The sequence below is a fragment of the Vanessa tameamea genome, chromosome 7 (assembly GCF_037043105.1).
Source record: "Vanessa tameamea isolate UH-Manoa-2023 chromosome 7, ilVanTame1 primary haplotype, whole genome shotgun sequence".
Taxonomy (NCBI): domain Eukaryota; kingdom Metazoa; phylum Arthropoda; class Insecta; order Lepidoptera; family Nymphalidae; genus Vanessa; species Vanessa tameamea.
Window position 1 is genome coordinate 5,621,522 of NC_087315.1, and position 23,794 is coordinate 5,645,315.

Consider the following 23,794-nt stretch of genomic DNA (forward strand, 5'->3'; position numbering starts at 1 on the left):
CTAATATGCCATATAATCTATATAAATATCTTTTTTTATTTCTAAATTACATTTGGTAAATTCTTCAAACATATTTTTTTATATTATAAATGTCACACGGCCGGGCTTCCTAACGAAGGATGGGATCTTATTTCACCATGCTGGTTCTACACTAGTGTATTATAGAAACATCGCTCGGATTCGATATATACAAGTATTTTATTGAAAATTTTCTGTATTTGGTTTCAAATGATATATTTAAATGTATATTTACAGAATGCTGTTTCATAATCAAACATAACATAATTAAGTTCTGTATTTCTAAATAAAATAATATTTAATGCTTTAGTTAAACTTACCAAACCTTATTTTGTTATAAGAGTTAGCGACATCAACGCAAACGTAAATCAAACGTAAACGTTCAGTTTATTTTGAAAATATCTGGTGTTCTTTAATTCCTTTTTTTAAACAGTGTTGTAATGATATATTTTTTTCTATTAGCATTTTGATCCTTATAAAAAAGTCATAAAATCCCTTTACAAAACACACTATAAAATTTTATAGATCTATATTACATAAAAACTAACAAATGCCGTCGTTTACTTTGGATGATTGTGTGATAAAATACTCATATTATGTTGTGTTAGGTTTTATTTGTAATCAAGCAATAGTTATTGACAATTTTATATATTAAAAATGCATAAATGAAACTTTCGTTCATTAAAATAGCCCATACAATAAATTATTTATTATAGCAATATTCGCTACGATCGCTTTTGTAGCGATTCCTTAATATAATTGATAATTCCAATAGAAAAAATCGTTTGACGAACTTTGGAAACAAATTTCGGACAAAGTGATAGCTTTATTACAAAATTTACGTCATTTCATATTAGTCCATTGATGACAATATGAATACCCAATTTATTTCCATATATTTTAGTCCGTAATTTTGTAGACCGCCGAAGATGTTTTATATTATCTGAATAATACAAAGTTATCTTTTAACATAGATTAAAACATACACCAGTAACAATTAATGATTCACTGGATTCCACATATCATAGATACTAGTAAATCAATAATACTTTAACATAATTAAAGAAACAATAAAATTTTAAATAAGATTGTAGTAGTAGTTTCATCGAATATTTCGATCGTCATATTCCATGCAATAACAATATACAATGATATTCAATATAAATTAAATTTAATAATATAATCAGGAACATTAATGTTGTAAATCTTGTTTCAGCAATTCGCACTGAAATGTAATAATTATATATGAGTTTTTATTTAATGAATGATACCTACACTTGTACAATGATACTTTACATAAAGAATTCAGCGATAAATAGTTATTGGCGTGCATTAGAAGGAGTGAGACTGTTGCTTACATAATGTCTTGCATTCAATGCTATGCACGAAAAATACTAATTACATGATTTTGATTAACTTTTGGCGCACCTTTAAGACAGAATAGATCAACATATAATGGCACTCTATTTTGAGGAGAATGTTACATTATATGATAATATTATAAATATGTAAAATGTAATTAATATGTGACGAAAGTATGTACATTTAAACATCGTTATAATTCTTAATGTTATTGTGTACAATCGTTTTATTATTTTATGTATGTAGAGATGCACTAGACTTAAGGATGATGCACACTCAACTATCTAAATCTACATAATCTGTGGTAACCACCATAGATTATTACGATCTCAACCAATCATAATATAATGTCAATTCAAGGTCGAATTTATCTTTACTTCTTTAGCTTTGGATTTTTATTGATATTTAGACTGATAGCAAAAAAAGGATTTAATACAAAAATTAAACTCTATCGCAATATTCCCTTTAAATATTATAACGGTTGTGCACCATAACCGAGTACCAAGATACATGCAGTGATTTATTTGATTATGAGAATGGAATAATAAACACCAGACGAAATAAATTTTGATTAATTTGTTGGAAAAAATACTCCCATTTTTTATGTATACGCATGATATTAGTTCTTGTCCAATTATATTGCAATATTCTATATGAAAACATAAAATAACACAGACTTTAAAATTTAAAAAAAAAGTAAATAAGGTCTTACTAGATATCCCATTATTATTATATATACGTTTACTAATATTTTATTATTATTAACAAAATAGTATATTTGGATAAGAATCCTTTTATTTACTCAGGTAGGTACTTAATTAATATTATAATTATTTTAATAATAGGATATCTGGAAATGACCTTATAGAAAGAAAAAAGTACCAACCTTATAAAATTTTGGCAAGCATAAAAAAATCCATAAAGAAGCGTGTGCATTCAGTGTGGAATTATGGTGTCCATCTAGAAAAAAACTGTCTAATGAACTAAAACTACTTATGACAAGCATGATGGAAGCGCTGAGAAAAAAAAAGAAATACAGATCCAACGATTAATTTGAATAAGAAAATCGAAACTAATTTTGATCGCGATTGTTTTAATATTTTCAAATTAATATATTCGAATATACATTCAGTCATAAATATCAGTTCTTCCTCAATTATTATAATCCAATAATTTAGGTAATAACGCTGTTACGTTGAACAAAACTGCTTAATGCCTATTACAATAGAGGAGGAAGCAAAGCTTAAATTTACATATTCATTGATATTAATTGCTAATAACTTATAATATATAATATTCATAAATATATTTGAACTACAAAAAGGTCTTGATTAACAATTATTTATTTATAATAAAATACTATTCCATACAACTACTATTCATTCTAATTTTACTTCCGAAATTCTGTTACCTAACAACTGTTAACAGCCGACATTCAAAATGGCATTTTTTCACGAATCCATAATACCATAGATTATTCGAGATCTCGCCAATGATGTGTCAATCCAATGTGAAGGTTATTTAATTGTCCTTACTCCTCCTGTGGTTGGAATTGGCTATAGACATTTCAAGGTTAAACTCCCCGTATTAAAAATTGAAAACATTGACAGAGAGAAATATACAGATATTATGACATTATTTCTTCACCGAGATATCTCTGTTATATCGTAGATAAATTATATAATCTTAATTGAGTAAAAAAAATCTTGTTTCAATCTATAATGTATTAAACTGTACAGATAGCATCCCATTACAATAAAAAACACGCTACAAACCCTTACTAATGTATAATCAGTTATATAAAAGAAAGTTTATAATTCCATTATTTACCCAAAAATTTATAACTAAACATGCAAACAAAAAGCAAAAATGAAGCGATATACAAACGAGTTTTTATCGTACCTGCGCACTGGACTTTTCGTTCCTCGCCCTCAGTCTGCGTGCGAGGGGGGGAGTGAAGAGCGCGGGGTCGGGGTGATCGCGACCCGCCTTCTGCCACGGCTGCTGCTGTTTCCAAGCAAGGGATACAATTGATCCCACAACTAACACCCAAACAAACCCGATCTGAAATTTTTAGTTTATGTCTAATTCAAATTTTACAAGTCTAGTTGTGCTAGATGCTTAAAATATGCTTGAGACTGATGGATATGCTAAATAATGTCATAAAAGCTTGCTACTATTGCCTACAACGTGTCTAATTAAAATGAATCTTATGATTCCTGCGTATTTGGTGCTCAAACAAGCATGTATGTCTCTTTTTGGATCCTTTATTTAATATATTGTAATTTAAGGACGATGCTGTTTATTATGGGATATTTATATATATCCACACTAATGGCTATCACTTATTTCGAAACGAATTTCTTAGTTGAGCAACGCGTTTAAAATTTTACTCAATTTATTAAAATAGCCGCTTTTAACTAAATGCATATATATTTATATATGTATATACGGTACATATACCAAAATAACTTGTTTTTTCAATTTTTGTCTGTCTGTTTGTACGGGCTAATCTCTGGAATGACTGGTCCGATTTTAAAGGTACTTTCACTGGCAGATAGCTGATGTAATAAGGAGTAACTTAGGCTAAAACCAAAACTTTTTTGTTAAATAAACGCGCACGAAGTCGCGGGCGCAACTAAGAGTAAAGTATAAGTGGTAAATTAGTGACAATATAAAATGAGGGCACGCTAATTGAAAGCTATGCGGAAGAAAACACCACGAGAACTTTTTTCGAAAACAAATCTGAGACATGTATATATCCGGCAAACTGCTAGTGTCGGAAGAGAGCTGACTTACCTAATGATAGAATATTTAAAGTTCAGTATATATACATATATTTAAATTAACAAACTATAATTATTTTTTTCATTACGAGGTCAAGGTAAAATGTTTAAACTTTGTGTCATAGAAGTATACATTTTTTACCACAAAATTTATCAAGGATTTTTTTTTAATGAATTTTTTTAAGAGTTCGAAAAGGCATTTCGAAAATTATTATTAATCTTCTAGAAAATTTTATTGCCTTAGAAATAAATCCATTTGAATGTTTTGATACCTATGATATTCATATTTTATGGCACATGGTAAACTTTATTTGAGAAATGCTTATTGCGTTGTTAATTAAATAAAAAGTGAAAACTTATACGCTTCACTTACCGGACTTGTCCACATATAAGATATCCTGTATAAGTAGAAATAATCGCTCGGTTGAGATGAAACTGGATCAGGTAGTGTAACATTGAAAAGGCAGCCTTCTACACTGACTGGCAACTTAACCGGGGACGGACGAGGACCTCCGAAACTTATCCAAAGAGTTATTGCCATTCCGCTGAGAAGAGCAACTGATACACCCTACGAAAACAAAAAAATTGTTTGCCATAAAGCATCTGTAATCATAATTAAATGAATAATTTAAATAAATTAATTATTGGACAACATCACATACATTACTCTGATCCTAATGTAAGCAGCTAAAGCACTTGTGTTATGGAAAATCAGAAGTAACGACTGTAAAACAAACACCCAGGCCCAAGACAACATAGAAAACTAATGAACTTTTTCTACATCGACTCGGCCGGGAATCGAACCCGGGACTTCGGAGTGGCATACCCATGAAAACCGGTGTACACACTACTCGACCGCGGAGATCGTCAATAATTAATCTGCATACACGCTGTAAGTTTTTGAGCCAAGCTGGGTCCAACTATTCTAACATATAACGGTAATAAAACAATCCTGATTATATTCCGATTCAAGTTTGACCGAAACTCTGGATGGAAACGTTTGTAGAATAGGAAAACGGCTGGACGACAACGAATCTGTTTCGATTCGATTGCAATAAACTGTCAATTTGTTAGTAGAATTGGGGCCCAGTGTCAATCGTCAGGGTAGGTGTCGTTCGCTGGTCATTTATTCTACCAATAAACATTAAAATTCGCTTTCGCTGTACCGGTAAAAAATTTGTAAAACTTTTTAATTATTAGCCATAAGAGCATCCTAAGGTGCGTGGTTGGTGGCGTAGTAATGGTCTAAGGAGTAGCTTATATTTTTTACTGCACTATAATCGTAGGCTACTGTTTACCATCGGGTGGATAGAACAGTTCTTGAGATTTTCTCAAAAAAAAAAACGAACATACATTAAATCTTCCATTTCGCAAATTACGATTTTGTTACGTTTAAATTGAAAAAGGGTAAAGATCGACTGTATTTTTTTTCTATTATTTAAATGAGTAAATAGGTCCTCTAAAAATACAACCGCCTCACTTTTTTAAAACTGTCGTTCCTCTCGATTTAGTTATAACCGAATTTTGTTTTTTTTTCTTATTATTTATTACCTATGTCAATATATTATACAAATACAATGACACAGAATGAGAATATAAATAAAATCGCAACTCACCCGTTCATTCGCATATGTAGTAAACATTCCCAAAGTGAATATACCAAGTAGAGGGCCACCAACGGCTCCGAATATCGTTAGAGCAGCTTGCAAGACCCCGCCTAAGTGCTCGGCCACGAACGCCAGCGCAAGGAATACGAGTCCGAAAACACACGCCGCTAACTTAGTTAGCCAGGGAATATAAGAAGGATTCACTTTGAACCACCTTTAATAAACAATAATTTAATTAGATATAATATATAATAAGACTAAATTTATAAATATATTTACTTAAGATTTATTAATGTTATTATGGCCCAAATTATATACAAATAAAAATTAAAAATAGTTACTGTAAAACTCATAAATAATTATTATTTATAATATTTTGTCTATATTATTATATTGTAATGGCTAATTTCAGAATTAAAAAATATTTTTTAAAAAAACTATGTAAAGACATACCACATAATAAATCAAATATTTTTATTTTTCTGCAACTCTAATAATATTATTTCGATACTAAACATGATCAAACATCATGCAACATTAAAAAAGAAAAGTTATTTTGGAAAGGAGACTAAATAAATAACTATCTATAAGCTTTATTTATTTATATCTTAACTTATGAGCCAACAGTTTATAATTGCATTTAATCCAATAATAACAATTTAATGATATGTCTATACTTAAAGAGTCTTATTTTTTTAAAGATATTTATACATCTTAAATATTTTAATATAGATTATGTATTACCATTGTATGACTGTATATACTACATTCTAGGCATTCTTTTTCTCGTCGCATAATTAGCATTTATACTTTAATTACGCAACATTTGATAAACATATTGCTTTCGAAACAATTTATCAAATCTTTTCCTTATAAATTAAATTGATTTAAAAAAAAAAAAAACGTAAGTGTTGCCAGACTTTTTAGCAATTCCATTTTTTTTAATTATGACATTATTTATCGCAAATAAGGACAAAATAAATAATATACTTTACCTGCTTACATAATCTGTAAGTGTAACCGCCGCTAGTGCATTACAGGCCGCGGATATAGTGGACAGTGACGCACTGAATATTCCCGCCACGAACAAACCAGCCAGTCCTGGTACAGACTGCATCGCGTCTACCACATAATATGGCATAAGCTGATCAATCTGCAAACAATAGGTAGAATATAAATTAATGTAGACATTAAAAATTTTGATTAGGATAATTTATTCTACAAAAAAATAATTACAGAAATAAAAAGATATTTTTGTTGACTATTGTTTTATCTTTGAAATATGCACACAAAGTGCGTCATAATGCAGGATTATATAATAAGTCTTCGTAGAAGATAAAAAGGCATATTTCATATATTAAGTATACATTACACATAAAATTTTCACAACGGCACACTTTACCTACGCTATTGTACATTGCAATGTCCATGGAAAAAAAATATTATATATTACTTATAGAAAAAAAATATTAATTGAATTTTATACTTACTGATCCAATGTGTTTGCTGGTTAGTGGATCACAGTCTTTATATACAGCATAAATGCTCAATCCACTGATACACGTAATAATACTAAGCACAGAAAGAACAGGCCAACTCCACCATAGACACTGCTGTGATCGTTGCAATGAGCTGACTGTGAGGAGACGTTGAACCTATATTCGATATAAAATATAATTACATTATTAATTTATATTAAATATAATACGATCATATATATATCATAATACGATTGCTTCTGATTTAAGGTTTCTATCAAAGAATAATCATGAGATATAGGTCACCTGAGTGTGGTTGACAGCATACAATGAAAGGTATGTAATGCAGCCACCAATAATCAAAGAGAACCATGTATGTCTTTCTGTTGGGTCTACGCTGAAACTAAACGAAAACTTATTAATGATTTGTAATTCAATTACCACAAATTTTACCAACTATTGCTACTTACTTTGAGAAGTCCAATCTGCCACCTTCGTAAGATATAATGAAAATTTGTTCAAATCCACCAAGTTGTATTGATGCAAATATAACAACACTGAACACTGCACCAAACATTAGAAACGATTGTAGCAAATCAGTGAATAGCACAGCCTTCATTCCTCCTAGCGTTGAATAAAATGTACACGCTAATCCCACTACTAGAATAGATACCAATCTATCAAGTCCCGTCACTGATTCCAAAACAATTGCGGGCGCATATAGAACTATCCCATTATACAAAATCATTTGTAGAGTATAAGTTAATGACGCCAACATTCTTATTTGTGGACCGAAACGTAGCTCTAAATATTCGTAAGTACTTGTTTTTTGAAGTCCAAAAAATACTGGTAAATATAACTTAGAAGCTATAGGAGTAGCGATGCCGTATGAGAAATTAATGACGACGAATTGCATGCCGTAGTAGTAATTTTCAGCAGATACTCCTAATAATGTAATTGCAGACATGAACGAAGCCATAAGTGACACAGCTACTGGGAATATCGACATGTTGCGATCTGCTAACAGGTATTCCTGGAAAGGAAAATAAAAGATATTGCCGGAAGTTCATTAATAATATTGTGCTATAAATAAGATTAAAGCGAATAACTTACGTCATTGGTTTTTTGTTTTCCGCCACTGAATCGGAAATACAAACCAATAGCGACAGAAGCTACCATGGTAGCCGTCATGATAACGTAGTCCCATACTCCAAATATTGTCTGCGCCATGGTTACCTGCAATCATTTATTTTCATATGAAATTTTTATTATACTACAACTGCGTTACGTTACATTTTATTGATAATATTTGTTTTTCTTATTGAATTAACAAATAAAATATAAACATCTTCGAACTTCCTATAACATACTGAGATTGTTGTTTGTGGATGTTATTTATTATTCACATTAAACTTACATTTATCGAAGCTAGGCATTCAAATATTAATTTTAATTGATTTCAAATATTTTGGTTCGATGATTGAATGGTTTCATTCATCTGATTTTATTAATTTGAATACTAGGGTATATTTTTTTTAAGAAATTTACATGGTGCTAGGGTTTTGTGCAAGCCCGCCTGAGTAGATCCACCCACTCATCAGATATTCTACTACTGATACAGCAATACTCAGTATTGTTCTGTTCCGATTTGACGGGTGAGTGAGCCAGGGTACAGGAACAAGGGACATAACGTGTTAGCTCCCAAGGTTGGTGGCGCATTAGTGTGTTGTAAGGAATGTTATTATTTCAAAGATCGTCACTGTTTACGGGTGGTGGTGATCACTTACCATCAGGTGGCCCATTAGCCCGTCCACCTACTTATTCAATAAAAATAGTATATTACTTCCGAAATATTATTACAGAATATTAAATATACTGGCGGTGTTATACTGAGGTTTGCGGAATCTCATAGTTTATTCTTTGAAGTTAGACTCAACTAATTTCTTATAATCAGTAGTATTGAATAATGAGTTCTTTAATATTTTGATTTGTAATTATTTTTTATGAATTATATACGGATCAGAAACATTTTACTTTTAAGAGTTTTGGGAGAAATACCATTTTCTTCTATTTAGAATTGTTTTTTTTTATATTATATTAGATATACCTAAGCTGAAATTATAGGGAACCACTGAAATCTAGTAGTAGTCATGATGATATACAATATTTTGTCAAATTTTATACATAAATACGTATTATATAATAACATATTTTAATACGTATTAAATTACCATAATGACCTTTGTAATTGCTTTTTATAACTTCGTAATAAAAAGGTCATTTCATACTGTTTGAAAATTTTAAATAAATAACATGCACCGTCTTCTGAGTTCCAATGTAGGGCCGAACAGGTTTGCTTTTCTGGGAAGGATTTGCGCGATCGTACATTCATTACTGTGTCCATCATTACATTAGTTTTATTGTATGTATACCAAAGTCTTATGAATCTCATATTTATTTGCTTTGAAAGAGATATTTAAGCAAACATAAAGGACGCTGTGTCTTCGCATTATAAACGTTTCAAACATGTATCAATAAACCTGATTGTACCATTTCGATAATACCGGTGTGGTCACCGCTGTATTAGTAAACAGTTTCGAGACTATTGCATCTTAAAAGCATTCGTTTATAAATCACTACACACAAATATTGATATAAAGTTATTAATTTAAGTATGTTAAATAATTATAATTCAATAGATCACATTGAAAATTTATTTTACTGATATTACAAGAATACTAATAAACAAGCTTTGTTTGTTTTCCAGAGACGCTAAGAGTACTAATCGATTTAATATAGTTTTTTTAAACACTAGGTTATCACTACTCATGTGTATATATTTTAAATTAGCTTAAAAAATATTTGAAAATAATTAGTTACTTTTCATAATGCATTCATCTTTCATACAACTTATTTTTCATTAAAAAAAAAATTACATAAATTTCATAAAATTTTGCCAGAAGATTTATAAATATTAATAATTTTTTTATATGTTTTGCAGTAATTTGTAACAACGCATCATATTATTATATGGATAGATAGGCCGTTCATTCAAAAAATATATGTATTATGACTTAAAACCATAATTGTACCAGAACGCGGTCAGTGAGATGAATAATTTATAATTAGGTTGACTAAAATACAATAAATAAATATTTTGTTCTTATAAACGACATAATCTTTATTAAAATTACACCGTCCCTAAAATTAAAAACTGCTATTCATTAAAAATCTATTAAAACTTCAGTCACACATAACGTTTCCATAAACAAAGTATATCAAGCGTGAAATAAAGTTGTAAATTATACAAGCGCAAAACTTCTCTAAAAATATAATAATAACAAGTAATCTCTTAATTATTGTTAGCCTAAGATTTTTTTTAAGTGTAACTGTTCGCTACTTTAAATGTATATATATTTATCATCACTAAAATAAGACGCATTCATTATTGAACGAAATATATGCATATATAATATTAAGCTTGTAACTAAATCAGTGGAACAAACCTTTGTACGAATATGTTCTAAATTCTAACCACTATTATAAAAGGTTTGCAATACGCTCCGGCAATAGAGAAACCAATTAAGCTATATTATCTCGACACAATTGTCTCAATCGTTTTAATTAAAAATATTTTCAAGACATACAGACACACGCTCCGAAATTCACTGAATCAATAGATCGATTGCAACATATAAAATGTTTTAATAGTAATCTTTTATTAGTGATATGTGTTTTTAAGTGATAGTTTTACTTAAAAGATTTATGAGTTACAATATTATTTAATAGTATTTATATTAATTGTATAAATAGTTAGTAACTATATTTTTTTTAATTGTAAATATTGAAATACAAAAGACGAAGTAAGCTACTAATGACACGTTAAGAGCGTTTATTTATTAAATGTTTTCTATTGACGTAGTTATTCTTAGCAAATATTCATGAAACAGATAATAAAATGATGTAAGCAACTAAAGATTTAACTTATAAGCAGTACGATAATAAGAAATAATAACGTCAACATATATTATGTTGAATCACTTCAGTTATCACATCAAGTGAATCGTTAATCTTCAACATCCCATGTACGCGATAGTATTATCAGATTTTGTGGATTTTTTAAAGGTCAAATGGCAATTTACATGAGACAACTTTCGTATAAAAAAATATTAACAATAATTATTAAACGCAAGACGTACTTTGCTCGATGTTTTGCACATTTTATTCGTCAAAATATACCACGTCAGTTAATTACATTGGCATAACTAGTTGTAAATGTTAATTCCACTAGACCTAAACCTACCTATAAAGAAATAAGGGCAAGATAATTAAGTAACTTTTACTTGCATGCAACTTTATTTGTGTATAGAGATAATTCTGGGTTACACTACGATACTAATCAGGGATGCATATAAAACTTTAGGTCACGAGTCCGACTACCATCGCATCGGACTATTATTTCCTTTAAATTATATTTTCGCCCACTCATGCACTATATAATATATCCTATGAAATTTTTACTAATGTCCGTGAGAATAATGGCCAATTACAAGGGATAACATTGGCATAATATCTACTACTAAACAACAATCCTTTGCTGTAAAGCATGTTGTAAAAGTGTCAAGAATATTTAATTATAGTATCGACTATTTAGTCAGTCCAGTAAGATCGGCCATGGTGTGTTTTTTTAAATATACAAAGACGAATTGCTACTATAACAATCAATTGTAAAATCCCACTACGATAATTTGCTTTGTGTGCTAGTTTATATAGCTTATAAACTATCACAAGGCAATTATGACAACAAATATGGTGATTTCCGTGTAAGGCGTGCATAGACAGAGATGCAATGTGATTTTTATTACAGACGGAGAGGCCTGAGTGAGGTGGTAAGACAGTGTTAAGTCTTTGTCTGAAATCTCATACATATTAAAATGAAAATTTACAAATTGTACTAAGGTACAACGTATCTTACGGGTTTTGCCACTAAAACTATACACAACTTTAAGGATAAACATGAATAAAACTATCGTGAACTTAAAGTAAAATAGTAATCATTATGTATTATTCATCACATTTGTTTATATTTTACGTGTATTTAAAATCAAAAGGAATGTAAGAAGTAACAGATTTGTCTATTAAACAATCCTTACAAATGTCAAATCATTGTTTATAAATAACGCTCGCTAAAAAAATTTTGTAGAAAATTATTTTAACAGTTTTCATTAAATTTATTCGGAATATGAATATTTGGAAAAATTAAAATTAAATATATTTTGTTATATTTCGATTTGATTTATACAATATAAAAATATATATAATATAAAAATGTTGCTCTATCCATTATTAAACGATATTTCCATGTGCAACTGAACACAAAATACACTGTAAAAACTTTAAATAACTCAAATGTCCTCTGTATGAAGAACATTGCAACATATGAAGAGAAATTCTATATTACGTTTTGTACGAAAAAAATCTGGGTCAGCTTTATAAACATTAATACGCAATTAAGACGTGTATTTAGTGAACTATTGTCATACTAAGTCACGTTCGTTTTTATAAACGTTATTATTTTTGTAGGGCATCCATCATAGACCCTACTCACGTATAGAATTTTGACGTAGTGTTAAATATATCCATAAATTTTATCTGATCTTATATATTATGTTCCAATAGACCAATGCTATTATTGTTAAGTTATTAGTAAAAATAACAGTTACGAGACTTTCTGCAGCTCAAAATTAATTGTTAGGAATAATTTAGAATAAGAGCTATATTTCTATTTTTAGTGCAAAAGGTCGTATGTGAAAGTTAAATTCCAATTTTAAACTGCAGAAAGTCTTGTAATTGTTATTTTTGTATATTGCTATGAACTGAATGCTTATTAAATAATATAATTAAACAAAGAAGTAATTACGAGTGTATAACGTGTTCTTCAATTATAGCGATCTTATTGTATTGTCGTTTATATATATTGCTTGGCTTGGATTACAATCAGAAACAAATCTTTTTTTTTAAATTGTAATGGACGTATATATTTATAAACCGTAGTTAAATGTACATAATCTTATCAACATTGAGGAAAATGATTGTGTAATACAAAGCTCCTGATCTAAAATAATATATTTGATGATCATTTTTCTATATTTGATATATTTGCATAAATAATACCTAGTATAAATTACATCTAGCCCATTATAATTAGTACTTATTTATTTAATTTTTATTTGAAATAAGACTTTGCTATTCTATTTACATATCGAAAAAACATTATTGACGATATTAAAAATTATAATTTTCATATAGTTGACAAATATTAATAATAGATCATTGTAATCAAAATATGTGCAATATTTTGGGTAATATACAAGTGACGAATCCCGTCAATTTTAACTCTTATAGTATTTTAAGTAGGGCCGAATTGATAACCGTTTGACGGTCGGGACGAACGAACGAACAAGACGACAAAACAAGAATACATTTAAAATCTGTAATCTTTTATAACGATTTTCATTTGTATGACCCATATATTACCACGTTACCACTTAATATAAAAAAAAAATAATATGTTTATTTTACTCTACATGCATTATAAAGATTTTAAGTTATACTCGCATGTATATATTTTTTTTTTTAATTCTGAATTGCAGTAAATTAATTATTAGTGTTATGATCCACGGAATCGGAATATTCAGAATCCAAGTGCTATCTCTGCAATTCAACTGAACTTTTCTACTAAAAAAAAAATAGTTGAAATAATCAACTTCTTTGGATCCGGATTGGGAGTACCGACAATTCTACGAACATATTGTTATCGCATGTGTTTCTTCGCAACGTTTTCGAAGAGCTCTAGTAAACAAAAGTGAATATACGAGTATAAAGGACATAAATTATACATTGTGACCGAAATACTTGAAACGCGCTCACCCTAACTAATAATATAAGATTGTTGTTAATAAATTAGTACAAAATTGATATAATAGACTACAATTGTAGTGTGATAACATATTGACCGCATCGTAATAATTAAAATACTTAATTCATATTTTCGTAAATACATATCAACGTAATCATTTATATTTTATGTTGTTTAGAAAACCTATATTAAATTATATAAAATAATAATTTACTTAATTAAGTAAATTGTTATTTTATATTTTACCTTTATATCTGTAAAATATTAATAACATTTTTTAATATAACGGCATAAATGTGATCCGTCGATGTCAGGTGATGTGTTGGTAATACCTAAACATTATTTTGAGGTCAAAAGAGTTCAAACCTACCTGCCGTAAGAAACTAAATATTTCAATCTATTTATTAAAAATAAAATATTTTTAATAATTACACTTGAATAAGAAATATTATATACACATCTGTATTTCTTTTATTTTTAATATGCGAATGTTCTTAGTTTTAAATAAATATATTTACTTGACATCATTTAACCAAAATATAAATTAAATGTTATATCAGAATAATAAAGTAATTAAAAGTTATGTAGGTACTTACCTACTAGTATAATTTGAGATGAAAATACTATAGAATCAATTTGATTATTTTTCACAATTCTTATTTTTCAGTCATATTCTTCGACACCACATAGTAAGTAGGTATATAATTTAACAACACCAGAACTACATAATTGCTACAAATATATTTATAATAAAATTCCAAAATTTATCAAGGTTAAATGATAAACCTGAAAATATTTTTATTTACGTCGACTAGTTTTATCTAATAAAATGATTATACAAAATATACATGACGTCTCATCCCTACGAAATCACCTACCAGAATGAGAATGAAGTTAGCTTAATTACAATAAGTATTAAAATTCATACTTTAAGGTTATGTTTTTGATCGCGCGACTATCATATGAGAAACGTCAGGTTTTATGACATTTTAAGCATTGAAAGCGCTGCAGGAAATCTCACATTGCATTGAAATTATATGTCAAATTATAACTAAAGTTCTCAATAATTCTCGGAAAAAAAATCGATACAATGATATCTTCCTTAAAAATATAAGTTTATTTCAATGAAACACTTTTATTTTAAGCGGGGTTTTTTAAGTATGGTTAATAAAGGTCACGAGCGCTTGATCGCTTAGCACAGCTCTACATTTTTTACTCTATGTCGTTAAGATTTATAATAATATTTTATAGTAATTTATAGATTAAATATATAGGTTTTAACCTGACATTTCGTTTTAATTAATATAATATTAATCATTTTGGTATTCAATTCTAAGTAACTCTATCAAAGAAAACTACCAGTGACATCTATTGAGCGATCCAGACAACACTTAGTCAAAGTTTAAAATTAGTTTCAGTCAATCTATATAAATATTGCAATCAAGTATATACACTTATACGTCTATTAATAATTATGTATTAGCCATGATATATTGGTTTTCAAAAAATAGGTACAAAGCAATGACATCATCTTGTTATATACTGTATGCATTACATGAACGGGAGCTCATAAGCCAACGCAGTTTTGCAAGGCTCTTTGATTATATTTTTAAATTTACTTATTATATAATTATAAAATATCATTTGCGTAGTTGAGAAACAGGGATGTTTCATTTTACTAGTTTTTCCAGCGATAAAATAAGAAATGTTTCATTTTGGTACATACTCATCTTAAAATTGGTTCCTGAAAATCTTCTTCCTAGGTATCATTTTTAAGGGGCCAAATGTCATAGATGTGCTAATTTAATTAACATATGCAGCGTAGGTACATTTTCATATCAAGAAACAATTATAGCACAAACAGTAAAGATCTCACGAGCATATGTAAATTTTTTAATTATTCTCCAAAAAAATCTGGTCCAAAAGAAAACGACGAGTTGTTGAACAAATGTCACGAAACTTGACAGTATAGTTAGATTAAATGTCGAAAATCGAATAGAATAGTCACGCGTTAATCAAGGTTTCGACCCCCAGAAACGCCTTAAAACGGGACCCTTGAAGCTTTGTGAACTTGAAGCCAAGCGAAGAAGTCATGGACAGTAGAAAAAAAATAGAAACGAAATGATTAAGGCTGAAAGGAATACCGGTTTACTGCAGACTTACGATAATTATTAATTATAATGCTATTTTATAAATTTGAATTTAAACTATAATATATCGTCATGCAAGTACTGATTATGTCAATCAATATTATTTAATTTAAAAACAAACACATTTTGCTTAGACTACACATAGTACATTTATAACTATTCAAAACAAGCAAAGATAGAAAAATGTGATTAAAATAGAGACAGGAAATAATGCCACTAAAATCTCCTGCGATCACAAATAATATGATGGCTTCGCTAGGATCAATCTTTAAACCTTTACTCTCCCTAGTTTATATAAATAACTTACATATTTTTTTAGAAAATTAACACTTAATAAATGTTATTACTCCTGTAACCTGACCACACAGAGTCAGTAACTCTTGTTGGAATAATCTGAGACAATATTAATAGTCCAACAGCAGAATTCCAAATACTACTAAATTTGCATTCCTTGTTAAATTTAAAAAATAATTATAATGTACAAAACATGTAATGTGCTTCATACTAAGTAGTCTTCTGTAGTACAATTAAAGGTCCATTGAATATATGAATACTGAATATATCGATGATAGAGTTTTATATTACACTAGCTCCTAGTTCAGGCTTTACACGAGTAAAATAAGGGCCTATATATAACTTTCTATTGAAAAACAAACATAAAAAGATGTATTCTGTTCTTTTTCCGGCTCGGAAAGTTGATATTCCTGACTTTTCTTTAAGACAATATTCATCTATAATACTTATAAACCCTCCTCTTAAATCACTCTATTTATTGATATAAACCGCATTAAAATCCGTTGCGTTATTTAAAAGATCCAAGCATACAGATGGCGAAAAGCGAATTTGTTTTTACTATGTAGAGATGACATTAAAAATTCTAAAACATATATAAATTAGCTAGAAAAACAAAAACACAGAATTTGTGTGTGAATTAGAAGTGTTAGATTTTACATTGATATGACAATAAGTAATTGTTGTACTTTAACATTGAATAAGGAAATATTATTTAAAAAGTATCTTGAAATAAAATCAAAATATCTGCTGTCTAAGCTAGTCTAAGTTCAAACATTAGAACTGTAAACAGTTGCGACTATTTATGTGGGCTTGGGTCCCTCATAAATTTCTAGCTTTGTTCTATAAACCTTCATAATTTAATAAGGTCGATAGCTCCAATTGAAATTACTAGATTGTATATTATATCAAAAGAAATAGTAACTATGTTTCCAGGCAACAGCAAATACTTAAGATCTTAAATTATTTAATTAAATGAAAAATGAGTTGAGGATTCAAATATATAATGGCAATTAAATGTGACTAGAAACACAGTTTGCCGTGCGATGGTTTCACACCACACACAACTATCTCCAGACAGTTTGCAAAAGCGTTTGAGATTATACTACAACGACCAGGAGGATTGCATTACAGACGCCCTGCAAAAACAATTGCCGATAACAGAAAATATATATGTATAGAATAAAATCTCGCACCTTACTTTCACAAGAAAATATTTTAACTTTGACTACCGTTTTTAATGACGAAAATGATCTATATTCTAAACATAGAATAACTTGAAGTTATTATTTTAAAAACACAATACATATGTAAATTATTAACACGAAAATATTACCTGCTCTCATGATTTAAATTTGAACTCAGATACAGATTGTCCCCGGCTATGAAAACGATACTACAACACGTGCAATTAAGGAATATTGCTAATTGCATTGCTGAGCGTTTTAAAAAATTAACAACAGTAGAAATTTGAAATTGAATAAATAACCGAGTTCCACGGAATACAAGTTTACACATTGAAAAATAAAACATTTTGAAATAAAGAAATGACAAACTTATAGCTGTAAAAATGTATACCTCGGTATTGTCAAAATTAAATACAATATGGTATCAATATATATAAACACATAAAGTGCTAATCTCCGGCGTGTAGATCTCAAAATTCTGAACCTACCTACAGCATAGAATACACAATAGCACTGCAAACGATGAAACGATACAACACCACAGGAAACTGATGTTAAGCTAAACCACTGATAGGATATAGACATTGACGCCGAGAGAAATCGCCAATCCGTCATCAACAATGGAAACTAATATTTGATGTCCCCTATGTTTATAGTAATGCTAATTCTCTCACCCTTTAAACTGCAACACAATGATACTAACAATATGTATTGCTGCTCGGCGGTAGAGTATTTGATGGGTGGTACCTACCCACGCGGGTTTGAAAAGCCCTGCCACTACCAAGTAAAATCCATGCGAAGGTGGATTTATCCGTTAGCAGTGTGAATTTTGTTGAACAAAATAAAAATGTCACTTCTTCTATCAAGTCTCTGAAGTGATAAAACCAGTTTCAAAAGAATTCTTACCTCGGCCGTTAAAACAAATGACAACCGCTTCAATGTCTTTATTTGAAGTACATATTTATACAGCTTAATCTAGACTCAGTGTAATTTTCTTTTGCCATGTTTAATAAGATTTTTAAGCAAATAGAAAATAAAATTTATCTATAGGTATTGTATCCCCCATTCTCTAGTATTGAAATAATTACTTAATGAAACTTCATTTTGATGTATTACTTGTTTCGTTGCCATCACTGAACTCACATACTGTAATAAAAAAGGATACCTCGCTGGACAATAAGGAAGAATTAATAGAAAAAAGACCAAACTTCAGGTCCCAAGAAGGCAGAATTGAATTTTATGTCTGTCTTAAAATGTACGTGTTTGAAAATACTCGTATTTATGCATAATTGTACTTCTTTCGTTTTGCATATCTCGTAAAAATGAAAATCTAGCCTCGAATCCAACTTCATCCGTCGCTTAACATAAGCTGACAATTCCGATTTATTTAATCCAGTAATTTTATCATGGTAAAATACAATGTCAAAAGTAGATGAATTATGTATTTTAGTAGGTTCAATGTAAAATTAAGTTGTTGCGAGACACCAAGTAGATGATAAAGTTATTTTATAATTTAAAAATTGTTGGTAACATTATTTAAAAATAGTTTTTACTCACAGTCTGAAGACAGATTGTCTCAAAATTTCAAGCCTCTATATATTCTTAAAACGTGCTTATAATCAGTCAGACGGACATTATGTTTTATACATATCAGTAAATTATAGAATTTAGGACAAGAGATGCAAATATGTAATCGACTAGGGTTGATATAAAACAATTTATGTTTAATTTTCATACAAATACACTTGAATGTTCTACATCATTTCAAATGTTTACTGATAAGTAAACAGATAATCAAAGGTAATACAGGTTGCTCCTGGTTTAGTATTATAAAAGGCGGCCTAGCAAAAATTCAACGATGTAATAAATAAAGACGTGTATTCGTGTTTATATCTCTGTACATATGTTTGTGTTCTTTTGCCTCGCATATTTTGAAAACGAAGATGATATTGACTTAAACCTAATGACATTCGGAGAGTAATAACCGAAAGAATACATGATTTATTTTTCATAAATATTGAATTTACCGTACATCAAATTTATAAAACGCTAAAGAGGTTATGTGGTTAGAGGCGCTAATGTCTGTTAGTCCATTTTATGCGTTCTATAGTACATATCGAAAAGTGTAACATATTTTGTAGTTATAACGTAACACTGATGAAACAATAATAAAATCACCAGTCCATTTTAGCATAGAAAAACAACTCACTTTAAAAAAAATTCAAAAACATACTCTATTTTTTTAGTCTAGTTACCATTTAAAGATTTGAATATCAATAGATTCCATGGCTTCTCATATTCTTCTTTCTTACAGCGCCATAGTCTATGGGTGGCGGTGACCACTTACCATCAGATGGCCCATTTGCTCGTCCACCTACATATATCATAAACAAAAATTTATATATAATTAAACGAATTACGGTTACCGTATCTCAAAATCATATTTTTTGTCAATGAATACGATTATTTGACTTAGTGTTCTGGTAATAATGGAATATAAACAAAATGAGTTTAAAAATCACACTGTATACATGTTGTTCAACCCTCTCCAACATAGCAGTGGCGAGGTTGACGAAGTGCAGAACCCCACAACTATAAAAACTGTTAATCAAATAGGGTTTAGTGATTGTGCTTATAATATTTAGGTCGTATTTTAGAGGAGTTTTTCGTTTTGTAGAGCATGTTTTTCTTCACCGTTCTCATCTCGTTTGCATATCTATTCACTTTTAATTCTAATTGCTCTTGCACACAAAAAAATTACATGCTTACCCATGTGCATATCATGTGCATTTTTTTAATTACAAATAGGAAGGTCTACTATCTAATAGGCCACCTGATGGTAAGTGATCAAATCCACCCTTAGAAATTGGTACTGTAAGAAATATCAACCAACCCGTACATCGCCAATGTGCCACTAACCTGGGAACTAAGGTGTTATGTCCTTTGTGTCAATAGTTATCTAGCTCACTCACCCTTCAAATTGGAACACAATAATACTATAAGTATCACTGTTTGGCAGTATTATTTATGATGAGTTGGTGCTACCTAGACGCACTAACGCAATATAAAAGTAACTTCTACCAAGTAGTTTTTGTTATAGGATTTAAATGTAATTCACGCAAATTGAAAAATTATATATTTTCCTTAATGACTCATCGCAAAATACCACGGGTTTTTATAATGTAAGTTTCTGGTAATTAATAGTTTTTTAATTAGATCTAGCTGATCTAAAGATTTGCATTTCCTTGCAAAAACAGAAGCAAGTCAATTTTAAAATGCTTATGTATTTTTTAAGAACACAAGCCTTCTGATCATAGCCGTAGACAGGGCTGCGTTGGGTTGAACACCCAACGCAGCCCCCTCCACCTGAAATTATTTCATTTAATAAAGGACAATCACGGTTATCTTAAGGACAAAAAGTATTTCGTGTTAATTAAACAATATGACAATACAACTATACTGAATCAATCTTAGAAGGGACTGTAAGTGGCAACAATAGTATAGTATAGCGAAACCACTCGTAAAGTTTAAATGAAAAAGTGAACAATTTTCTGAATTTAATACATAAACTATAGTGAGCAACATATAGTCATACAGTTATTTACATCTTATCTTAACCCGAATGATTAGAAATGAACTAATTAATTTATTATCATTCTTTTGATATAAAATCACAGTATTTTCATGTATTATTTTTTGTAATATTTTTATTTCAAAATAAAATTTATTACTCGAACCAGATCAGAAATGAATTCCTGGCTACGGCCATGCTTCTGATTATTCTATTGTAAACATGGTAATATATGACGATGTGAACAATGCCTATGATGTTGCATTGGTTCAGTGTTAATAACTTCCTGTTAAACATTAAAAAGACAAAATGTATTAAATTTACTACTCGCAACTGAAAATATGTAAAAACGATTATATTTTTAAACAGGGAAGCATTAGATGTTTAAAAACAACAGAATTCCTTGGTACGACTATAGATTCTAAATTGCAAAAGGTGCCCTCATAAAAATAGATCAGCGAGCCAGAAGAAAACTATTTGTGAAAATTAGCCTGAGCCCAACATACTCATTTAGATGATAATATAAATAAATTAAAATTATGAATGTCGCTTTTTAAAATATATTTAATAATATCATGTATGTACGTAAAATCATTAAGCATTTTTTCAGAAATTGTTACGTAAAAATTGTTAATCCTAAGAATTAAAACGTAAACGAAACGAAAAAACGAAAACGTAAACTTATTACTGCTACCCGATTACAAGTTATCAGTGGTAATAACTCTTCTGTGAGACATTACATACGCTTTTACAATACCCTTAAATATATCAAATATATATATATATAAACGCTCAAATATATTCAATTGTTAAATTTAAAGGATATTGCAAAAGTACTTGGTGGTAGGCGGTATTAGTAGGTAGCTTTGTGCAAGCTACCAGCAGATATTCTACCGCCATACAGCAATACTTAGTATTGTTGTGTTCCGGTTTGAAGGATGAGTAAACCAGTGTAACTAAAGGCACAAGGGATTGAATATTTTAACTCCCGAGGTCGATGGCGTATTGGTGATGTAAGGAATAGTTAATACAATATCTTACACCGCCAATGTCTACTGGCGTTGGTGATCACTAGCAGGCCCATTTACACGTCCACCGACCTAGATAATACAAAAATGAATTTCTAGACCATTGACCATTTTGTACATTGACACCTAATGAAAAAATCGCCTCTAGGCTATTTCAAATAATAATATTGAATTTTGTTACTGTAAGGACAGTTTCTTTAAATTGTTAAATTTGATATAAAAAAACAGCCCGCTGAGTTTGTTTTGTCGGTTCTTCTCAAGTTTGAGGTGTTTATTACGTTAGATTTTGAGAATCAATAAGCAATTAGTATAACGGTTCCTTATCGAATAAAATAATACATTAACTTTGACATTGCTTTACATACGGGAAACATCACGTGTTGGTCGATGGGTTCGTGCTAAGTGTTGATAGCACATTAAATATTTTCTATAAAACATAATTATATTTATCAATATGTATGCATGTACATTTTTTATCAAATATAATTGTGTTATTTAATTATTGAATACAGCTATGTATAACATAATTATGATAGGTAATCATAAATTCAAATATATTCTTCATTTCTTACCAGCGAAACTATTCATATATAAAATTAATATGTAATATTCGTATATATATGTAAATAATGTTTTACGAGAAAAATTTTCGAACATACAAAAGGGCACCATTTTTGAATGAAAAAAACTGGTAACAGAAACTCTAATAAATATATATTTTTAATTAAATGCTTGCTTGAGGAATTTTCAAAACTGGCAGTACTGTGGTGAAAATTGTGTCACATAGCGTAAACACCTTGAGCTGCATTAACAAATTATTTAATTCATTGTTACCTACTTTTAATTTCAATTTTCAATATTAATCCGTTGTTATTCCTGTGTTCCTTGTCATAAGTACAATTTCGTCACTGAGCTACCAGGGCGAATTTAAGAGCCAGTCTTTGGCTTATATTTGTTTGGACGAGTACGCACTTGGACACTTTATTTATACAAATAATAATCAAAGAACACGGTATTTAAAATAATTAAAAAATAAAATAAAACAAACGAACAGATAAACACGAATAAAACTCGTACTCAATTTGAAAGTCCCCTTTGTAACAGTTCACAAAAGCAATTAAGTAAATCTATTATTTAATTAAGGGATCAACTATGATTAAATATTCCTTGTAAATTACAGGTTTCGCTTTATAAGCAAAGAACACTTATTACGTGACTAGTATATAATTTCGAAGCAACTCATAATAATTGTTTTAATTATTTATACTTTCTACGGGAAGGTGTGATGTTTTTAATTTTCAAGCGAATATAATTACTTTACAGTATTTTCATTGCTTTATCATTTCTGTTTATTTATTAACAGAAGGCAAAATCATTCAGTGACTCAGTAGTTTTAT

The 23,794-nt window shown here is 29.3% G+C and overlaps 1 protein-coding gene across 2 annotated transcripts; it reads right to left on the reverse strand.

Annotated features, from left to right (window-relative positions):
• Window positions 1-1,067: 1,067 nt before the first annotated feature.
• LOC113401164 (putative sodium-dependent multivitamin transporter) lies at window positions 1,068-15,050 on the reverse strand. Of its 2 annotated transcripts, XR_003369120.2 has the most exons (11): window positions 14,771-15,050; window positions 8,365-8,487; window positions 7,722-8,284; window positions 7,558-7,654; window positions 7,264-7,428; window positions 6,769-6,926; window positions 5,783-5,987; window positions 4,540-4,734; window positions 3,283-3,444; window positions 2,267-2,340; window positions 1,068-1,243 (listed from the first exon to the last, which is right to left on the reverse strand). XR_003369120.2 is itself a non-coding variant. In XM_064215376.1 (10 exons), exons 2-10 carry the CDS (start codon window positions 8,479-8,481, stop codon window positions 1,211-1,213), a joined length of 1,695 nt encoding a protein of 564 aa, XP_064071446.1. In that variant the 5' UTR covers window positions 8,482-8,487; window positions 14,771-15,050; the 3' UTR covers window positions 1,068-1,210. The 2 variants fall into 2 exon arrangements, 1 of the variants encoding a protein (XP_064071446.1); XM_064215376.1 differs by lacking the exon at window positions 2,267-2,340.
• Between the last annotated feature and the right edge of the window lie 8,744 nt (window positions 15,051-23,794).

Coding starts and splice junctions, on each gene's coding strand:
- LOC113401164 (XM_064215376.1), bottom strand. CDS start 8,481: ATGGCGCAGACAATATTTGGAGTATGGGACTACGTTATCATGACGGCT. Junction 7,655..7,721: donor GGCAGATTGGACTTCTCAAA/GTAAGTAGCAAT, acceptor GTTTTCGTTTAG/TTTCAGCGTAGACCCAACAG. Junction 4,735..5,782: donor CTACATATGCGAATGAACGG/GTGAGTTGCGAT, acceptor TTGTTTTCGTAG/GGTGTATCAGTTGCTCTTCT.